Raw genomic sequence first — 9,210 nt, forward strand, 5'->3', positions numbered from 1 at the left:
TTTCACCAAGACAACGCGAGACCTCACACAAGTTTGGTCACTCGCCAAAAGCTTTTACAGCTTGAATGGGATACAATGCTACACCCACCATATTCTCCAGACCTGGCACCATCGGATTATTATTTGTTCCGGTCACTCCAAAATTTTTTAGGCGGTAAAACCTTCACCTCAAATGAGGAGGTCAAAAACCTCCTCGATCAGTTTTTTTTTATGAGCGTGGAATTATGCTACTACCAGAAAGATGGCAAAAGGTGTTGGACCAGAACGGTCAATATATAATTTAATAAAGTATTTGTTTATTATACGAAAACTGTTTTTCATTTCCACAAGAAAAAACGAAATGACTTTCCGAACAACCCTATAGTGTTATTCACTTATTCATGAAATAAATTCTACCTGTTAGTAAATATCGAATTAAAACTTATCTGCTTTTTATGATACTAAAATGACCTATGCATCTAAAAACTATTGCATATTCTATTTATTAAAAAAAGGAAGCAGAAGAAACAACATTGGTTCCATCCTAAAATGATTCAGAGATTAGTAAAACGGCAATTTTCTTATTTCAACTTCGGATATAATTTTTTCCGTATCCAAAACACTATGTAACGTTTCTTCTTCCTCTGCAACAAAAGACTCATGATGTGACATATTTGATAACCACTCAAAAGCTTTAAATTGCAGCACAGCATAGAAACAAGGCTGAAGGAGTTTGTCTTAATTCCCTTATATTTTTCAAAAGGTGATGCCTTTGTTCTCAATTTGTCACTAGTACTACTCCTTAATCTATACATCGAAGATGCGATCAACATCATTAAAGACAGTATAACTGGATAAATAGATATATAGGGGCAAAAGATTAGTATCCTTAGATTTGCAGAAGATATAGCAATATTAACATCTAGCAAGGACGAGTTAGAGATAGTTTTAAATAAAATTGAAGCAGTATTGTATGAAAATAAACAAGAGTAAAATAAAAATAGTGGTATGCAAGGGAAGAAAAACTAGGGAAAGAGCGAATGTAAAGATAGGAGACGAAAAATTAGAAGTGGCTGATTTTAAGTAGCTAGGAAGTCAGATAAGTCAGGACGGAAGGAATAGTAGGGATATGAAGCGGCGGATAGCGCAGGGTCGAGTCGCCTTCAATAAAAAGAAGTCACTTCTATGCTCGCGAACGGTTAATTTAGAAATTCGAAAAAGTTTGTTAAAGGTGTATATTTAGAGCGTGGTGCTGTATGGGTGCGAAGTGTGGTGTTACAAGCGAATGATGAGGACACAGTGGATAGAGAAGGTTAGAAATGAAGAAGTATAAGAAAGAATAGGAGAACAGAGGACCCTATGGAAGTCAATAAAAAAATAGGCGAGATAGATAAGTGGCGGAAACGGGAGTTAGAAGGCGTAGAGGTAGACCTAGATTAGGTTACTGTTCGCAAATAGTTAAGAATGTGGGATGTTCTAGTTTCAGGCAAATGCGAAAACTAAAGATAGGAAGGAGTGGCGGTGCGTGTCCAACCAGTCTTAGAACTGACGACCTTATGATGATGACATATGAATGAATTAGCCGCAAATTATGATACTTTAAGATAATCAGAAACAAAATTGTCACAATCGGATAAGTTTCATTCGCCTTTTTTATAATAAGTGGCCCAGAAGTTTCGACGTCTATATATTAATATAAATAACTAGGTTCTACCCGCTGCTCCGCTTGCATTAATGTCCTAAATACCTGCTAAAGATCATCGATCACCATATGAGACTAATTTTTCTATCCTTCGGGAATAGTATTTTTTCTAGATAAAAGGTACCCAGTGCTCTTTTCTATACCTCTAACAATGTTTGTGCAAAATTTCATGCTGATCGGTTGAATAATTAAGGCGTAAAAAAACAAACAAACAAATTGACATTCGCATTTATAATATTAGTTAGGATAATCTATAATATTTTAAAATAGTAGGCATACACATACAAAAGTTATTATTGCAGTCGGTCAGACGTATGAATTTGATAGCAATTCGTATTTTTTTATTACAAATGTATTACAGTAATTATCCAGTTAGGTGTTAGCTTCATGCAGGAAAAATAAAATGTTCAATTCATATAATGCAAATTTAATGTAGGTACCGACATAAAAAGTATTGCAAAAAATAAAAATGCTGTATATTGACAAGGTTCCGTGATATTTTCCATAGTAACTTTTCATGCGGACGTAGTATTTATACTGTTATTTGGATGTTAAGAAGCATTGATGTTTAGTTTTGTAGTTTTTACTGATTTATTTCATAATTTATCTACATATAGGTAAGTAAAAATAGTTAGTAGCATACCTAATGCATTCCTTTTTTTGTTGATTTGACTTGCTGGCTAGGTCAAAATTTTAGACGTAACAAAATTACATAATATTAAAGAACCAACCAATTATACACTGGTAGAGTATCTTTCGTGTAAAATTATAAATAACGGGGTCATTTCGTAAAAGTCTTTGCGGATGGCGAGCGCTTAAGAATGTAATCGTTTATTTCGGAAACGCCTAACGTTGATCGATGTGTTGGGTGAACTGTCCTTTCTCATTTTAGATTATTGGTAACAATTCACAAAATTTCTCTGACACTTTGAAGGTATACCTGAAACTCCTAACTTTTCGAATTTTTCTCATCTTCCAAAAGTGGACATTCATTACCTATATACGCACTAAGGCGCTAAATATCATCAACAGCTGAGGCTTTCAGGGCAATTGATGACCATTGTCTAGTCCAGCGGTCCCCAACTTTTCTTTTCTACGGAACCCTTTCTGAATCACGCTTTTTTGGCGGAACCTCATCCCGATAATAAATACGTAAAACTGATAAGAGTTCTATGTCTAACAATAAGAGGTGATTTATGCTGACTTGCCATATCTTCACATGCTTTTTCAAAAAGCCTTCACTGCAATGCTTCTGTCAATAATGACATTCAACAGCTGAACAGCAACAGTATTCCAGCTAAGGGCTTCGAAAGGTCAAATTTGAAAATATTGCGCTTACGAACATGGCGGCGTTTCAAAACTCATAGCTCCACAGCATGACGTGTCATACATACGAAAGATGGCTCGTTCGAAGCCCAATAAGTGTGAGAAGTTTTCGACGAAAATAATTCGGAACTGTCACATTCCCGATCTGCGTTAGAGCCAACGAAACGAAACTTGCGCAATTTGCCCTATTTTCATTTTTGGCGTTTTTCTAAGTCCACACGATGGCGCACAACTTCCGACTAAATGTTCCGATATCGATGGGAGTGTTATTAAAATTTTCTAGAGATCCTGTGCTCTGCGTGGATAATAAAAGCGCCTACCTACGATATTTCGCTTAAAAGTTATAGCTGTTGAAAGCTTTGGCCTAGTGTTATTTTTTAAAATCGAGAATTAAATGTTTAGGAGAACATATCTGGCAAACCATTAGAGATAGCGCAAAAATTCTTGCACCAATGGATGGCCTGCATCGTCGGGAACAGGAAAAACTTAATTTCGAAAGAAAATAAAATATTAAAAATTTTGNCGAAGCATTATTTTTATCGCTTTTATTTTAACAAGTTGTGCTACTATAACTTTGGCAATTGTCAAGCGATTCACAACACATAAAAATTGAAACGACAAAAAACAAAGTGTTTCAACAGCTAAAACAATCCAATATTCCTAAAAAGAAATTTTAAATTTTCAAAGGACCCCGCTAGATCCTTATGGGAAATAGCCCTCTGTCAAACATTCTGAATCTATGGACGCTTCACTTGTCGTAAAAATTCCTCTTTTTCAGAAATGGTTGCATTAAGTTTTCGTAAGGACTTCCAAGATATAATTATACCTATTATACGTATTAAATAGGTTCAAGAATACATATATCATTTGCATATACTTGGTCATTATTATATCTAAGTGCATTACATATTATGCATGTGTCATGGTTTCGGACGAGAGATGATCTCTGCAAAACTGTAGTAGGTACGCCTCAACGTCATGGTGTACTCATGGGGAAAGTGTACTACACTTTTGCAGAGTTACTATTCCTACTCTGAAACTATGACACATCCATAATATATGAATATATGTATACTTATCATATATCATATCTTAAAAAGATGAATTTTTACGACTTCAGACATTATAAGGTTCAAAATGTGGTGTTAGAAAGAATAGGAGAACAGAAGATTATGGAAGTCAATAAGAAATAGACGAGATAGGTTGGTAGGACACCTTCTCAGGCGGGAAGGTCTAGTCAGAAACATATTAGAGGCAGAAACGGGAGTTAGGAGGGGTAGAGCTAGGCCTAGATTAGATTACTGTTCGCAAATAGTTAAGGATAAGGATTGTTCTAGTTTTGGGGAAATGCTGAGTTTGGCTCAGGATACGAAAGAGTGGAGGTGCGTGTCCAACTAGTCTTAGCATTGACCACTTTATGATGATGATGAAAATTAGATTAACAGGTCGAGAAGTACCAGAATCCAAAGTTTAAGAGTTTGGCAGAGCTATTTTCCGCAAGGATCTAGTAGGATCCTTTGTTTCAAAACCTTCGTAAATAGTTGATTGAAATTAAGACGAAACTTGTGCAATGTACCACTGTCTCGTCACATTAGTTTTCACACCATAACAAACCCATGAAACTTAAAATTTTACTGAAAAACGTCATTAAGCATTTCTAATAGTTTAATTGTAAATGTAAAAACGTTGTAAAGTTTAGGAAACTAATAAAATCTTCAATATTCACATTTTAGCAAGAAATTCAGTTGTTGGTCATGTGAACGCTTCAATGGAAGGTCTTCTAACAATACGATCCAACAAAGCTCAAAATTGTATGAAGAATGTTTTTGATGAACGACAGGATATTTACAATTCGGCGACGTATATGGGTCTTGCGACTTCAAGAGCCTTAGGCTTATTTGCAGATTTAACAGGGTTTTTGTTCTTATCAACGATTATCTGTTATTTTTTCTTTTTTGCAAAGGGTAAGTTTATCAACATCATTATCACATCACTACGTCACTTCCCTGTACAATATGGTTCTAACGTAGGTATTAGGCTTGTAATAATAATTAATATGTCAGATATTACAACATTCTACAAGTAGATAACTATTTGAATGTTTAATAAATTGCCGGAACTGTGACTTATTAGGATTATTTACTATATCGAAAATGCTGTTGGAATTTTGAATTAAAAGTTGTTGAAGATCAACATTCAGTCGTCGTAGGGTAACAGATAGGTTGTGGTGGTGGTTGTGGCACTAGATTAAAATTCTAATACGCTATGGAGGGTTCAGGTTGGATTATAGTGAGAGTGGATTCCCTAATTAAATTGCGCAAAGCGAGATGTTAGATTATGGTGGAAAAAGTTCCACACTGTCGCTTTAAGTTACACTATGGTGCAAGAGCATTCATTTATTTTCATGTTTGTAGTAAATTAAGTGTTGCTTTCGTCTTTTAATATGTAAACAACACGATGTGAGTTTTTCGTGAGATGTTTTTTTGGTCTTTAAAATGTTTTTTCGGAGAAATGAGATTGCCAGAAATGTGTGGTATTAATAAGTGGGTAAGCATTAGAGTACGTTCGCACTAATGGTGACAGGATAGGTTGTCCGCTATGATAGGTGCTATGCTAGGACATACTACTGTGCACATCGGAAGCTATATAGTCCAGGATCCCTGGTACATTTTTGCACTTGATTATTATCAAGCTAATTTTCCGTGAGTAGCTTCATTTTGATGAGACGCCCAACAACTTCTTGTAAGAAACTTTGATACGCAATTTGTAGGACAATGTGACTATTAAATTATATAAATATTATCTAAGTAATTATTTATAATTACCTTGTTATCAGTACTTGTTGGAAAGAGAGAACTCTTTGATCAAACCATAGATTTTGTAGGACAAATATTTTTTCGAATAATTTAGATAATCATCTTGAGATTAAACACAAAAAACCCCAGTTAGTAATAAATTTTTGAGAATCATCAAACCGACATATTTTATCCTTGGTACCTCTGTTAGATACCACAATCAAAGTTACTTACAAGAAGTTGTTGGGCGTCTCATCAAAATGAAGCTACTCAAGGAAAAATTAGCTTGATAGTAATTAAGTGCAAAAATGTACCAGGGATCCTGTACTAATAGCTGCTCTCCATGATAAAAGAATGTATGAAGGAAAATCTACTGTTGGTTGTCGCTTGATTGAACGGAAAGACGTTATTTTTAAGATTTAGTTTAGTACATCGGATAGCTTTAGTACTTACAGGTACTTAATGAGTATATGACCATTGTAATATTCTTTTACAGGAGAATTTGCGGGAAACGTAGGATTAGCAATCACCCAGTCCTTTTTGTTAACGGGTATTTTGCAAAGGGGCATTTGTAATTGGGCCGAATTAGAGACTAAAATGACTAACGTTCAACGCGTATTAGAATTTGAAACCATCGAAAGTGAAACAGATTCAGGAAATCGCCCGAAAGAGTGGCCAAATAAAGGAAAAATTGAATTTAGAAAAGTCTCTTTACGATATAAAGCGGATAGTAATAACGTACTGAATGATCTTAATTTTACAATCGAACCGCAACAAAAAATTGGAATTGTTGGCCGAAGTGGTGCTGGCAAATCATCTATAATTGCGGTTATTTTTAAGCTCTATGATGTAGAAGGACAAATTTTAATAGACGACGTCGATATAAGAAATGTGAGCAACGAATACATAAGAAACAGCATATCAATTATCCCACAAGATCCAATTTTATTCCCGGGAACGTTAAGAGACAATGTCGATCCAAAAGGAAAAAGTACAGACGCAGATATTTGGGATGCGTTAGAAAAAGTTGAAATGAAATCGACGATTAGCAATTTTAAGAAAGGCATCGATACGGAAATTCCTGAAGGAGGGTCGATCTTCAGTGCTGGGCAGAGACAACTAATCTGTTTTGCAAGATCTATTTTAAAACACAACAACATCTTAGTCCTTGACGAACCGACAGCTAATATGGATCCACAAACAGACGCATTAATCCAAAAAATTGTAAAGAGCCGATTTGAAAATTGCACTGTTTTAACAATAGCCCACAGATTAAGTTCGGTAATGAATGCCGATAAAATCATGGTTATAGATAGCGGAAGAGTAATTGAATATGATGATCCGAACGTTTTGAAGGCCAACAGTGACAGTTTATTTCATCGAATGTTAAAACGTGCGGGGTTAATATGAATTTTATAGTTAAAACAACAAAAAGAAATTCATACACATAAACTTAAAATAAATATTTACCAAATTGTGTTTTGTTTTGCTGATCAATACCTAGAGATTTGCCGTAAAAGTGTGTTGTTGTAAATAGGTTGCCTTCAGATTTTAAAAGCTGTAATAGTTTTCTAGTTTTTGAAGATTTTTGGATCTTTTCAGATCTTTTTACTTCGACATGACAAACATTGAACAAAAAAGCAGCCCATCGCCTATTTTACATTAAATAAAAAGCAGTCGAAACTTCTCTAACCCGAACTTCTGTAACTCAAAATCCTTTCTAACTCGAACACTTTTCGTTCTCTTGTTTTACATTTATTCTAAACTATTTAACCTAATTTTTCTAACTCGAGATTAGAGTCGAATGTTAAAACGTGCGGGGTTAATATGAATTTTATAGTTGAAACAACAAAAACAATTTTAAACACATAAACTAAAAATAAATATTTACCAAACTGTGTTTTGTTTTGTTAATCACTACATACATTTCTGCTCCATAAACTTAAATAAATGTGGACCAAACTGTGTTTTTTCCTTAATTACCTATTAAGGTTTCGCGTCTAAATGGTAGCAAGTCCGATACTAATAGTACTTACTTATAGGCGAGGTGTCGGTGACATTGAAAGTACGGTGATCGCGGAATTGTAAAATTTTAAAAAAAATTGATAATTGACAATTATACGAACAATATGGTCATGGTACGCGTAAATTTACTTAGTCAAAAGTATATTAAAAAAATTATTTATAATAAAAAAGAAAAAATGTTTTACAATCATCGCGAATTTGAAGGAATTGTACTGTATTCGATAGGAAATTTGTTAATTTAAAAGAAAACAAATGGCACCAAAATTTCTTGGTATTGTTTTGCGCACTGTTTTGTCGTAATTCATAGTATTTCGTAGTTTCTTGCTAAAGGTACGATAAGTAGTGATTTGGCAGGTGCTGATATCAATTTGGAACTTCAAAATTCCATGGACCATGACAATGAACCCGAAAAACAATATCGATGATCCAATATTTTACATTATCCATTTCCAAGGAGTTTAGAATTATTTGGGCTCTCTTCAGTTAAAGAATTAGAAGGTATTTATAGAATGTCTCTTTGTTTGCTTTTTTACTTTACTTTACTTTTAAAGGCAAAAATGTATTTTGCATTTTACAAATAGATATACGTTTGGAAATGTATTTTGCTTTTCTCAAAGAAGTATTTAAATGTAAGATAAAAATAGGTATTTTTTATTTTGTATTTCAATTTTAAATGCAAGTGTTTCAAATAAATCACATCTCTGCTGAGCATGGACAACTAATCACTCTAATGAGGGTTATTTTATATTGACGGTTAACATCATATCGAGTATTAGCTTTTCAATTTTATTCCTCATCCTTTTTCTCTTATTTTTTGTCTTAACTCTTAATCCTTATTTAGCATTTATCAACCGTGACCGCAAAAGCTTTCCCGTTTGAATGAACGAAACGATTAACTTTTTACGAAAAATTAGTTAGTCGATTAGATAGTTCTGTACCTGACTTATCAGAATTAACATTCAGAATTGCAGAAATTCTTTCTTAATTAATTGTTGTTATTTTCACTTTAACAGTTAAACACCAAATAGCATTTGTGTTACCTGTAAATTATATTATTGAGGTAAAATTAATTTTCTTTATATATTTCCCCATTTCCTCATTGTAATTGCACAGTTTGTTTTTTCATCTGTAGGCATTTAATGAATAGCATTTTGTATTTTTCGTTTCGTTATCGCCAATTATCGGGTTGTTCGGAAAGTCATTTCGTTTTTTCCCGACAGAGGATTTAATTGTATTCTTTTGCACCCAACTTCATATTTAAGCCGTATAATTTTTATATGCTTTGAGAGCTCATATAGCAAGGCTTGTGTGTGAAAAATTCCAATTAATTCTACGCAGTAGTTTTTGGTTGGTGCCCTTTTAAATATGGAGAGCGATAAGCAG

At 33.9% G+C, this 9,210-nt stretch overlaps 2 protein-coding genes across 2 annotated transcripts in view; both read left to right on the forward strand.

The window, feature by feature from the left end:
* Positions 1-4,443: 4,443 nt before the first annotated feature.
* LOC112906122 (probable multidrug resistance-associated protein lethal(2)03659) lies at positions 4,444-7,278 on the forward strand. The gene is made up of 2 exons (XM_025979796.1): positions 4,444-4,971; positions 6,299-7,278. Exons 1-2 carry the CDS (start codon positions 4,776-4,778, stop codon positions 7,210-7,212), a joined length of 1,110 nt encoding a protein of 369 aa, XP_025835581.1. The 5' UTR covers positions 4,444-4,775; the 3' UTR covers positions 7,213-7,278.
* Positions 7,279-8,865: 1,587 nt separating this feature from the next.
* LOC112906115 (probable multidrug resistance-associated protein lethal(2)03659) overlaps positions 8,866-9,210 on the forward strand; it is a 23,532-nt gene continuing 23,187 nt past the window's right edge. Inside the window, exon 1 of the mRNA XM_025979783.1 lies at positions 8,866-8,887. The gene's annotated coding sequence lies outside the window, so the exon portion shown is untranslated. The remainder of the gene's footprint in view (positions 8,888-9,210) is intronic.

This window comes from Agrilus planipennis, unplaced genomic scaffold, assembly GCF_000699045.2.
Source record: "Agrilus planipennis isolate EAB-ADULT unplaced genomic scaffold, Apla_2.0 scaffold80, whole genome shotgun sequence".
In the NCBI taxonomy this organism is placed as follows: Eukaryota; Metazoa; Arthropoda; class Insecta; order Coleoptera; family Buprestidae; genus Agrilus; species Agrilus planipennis.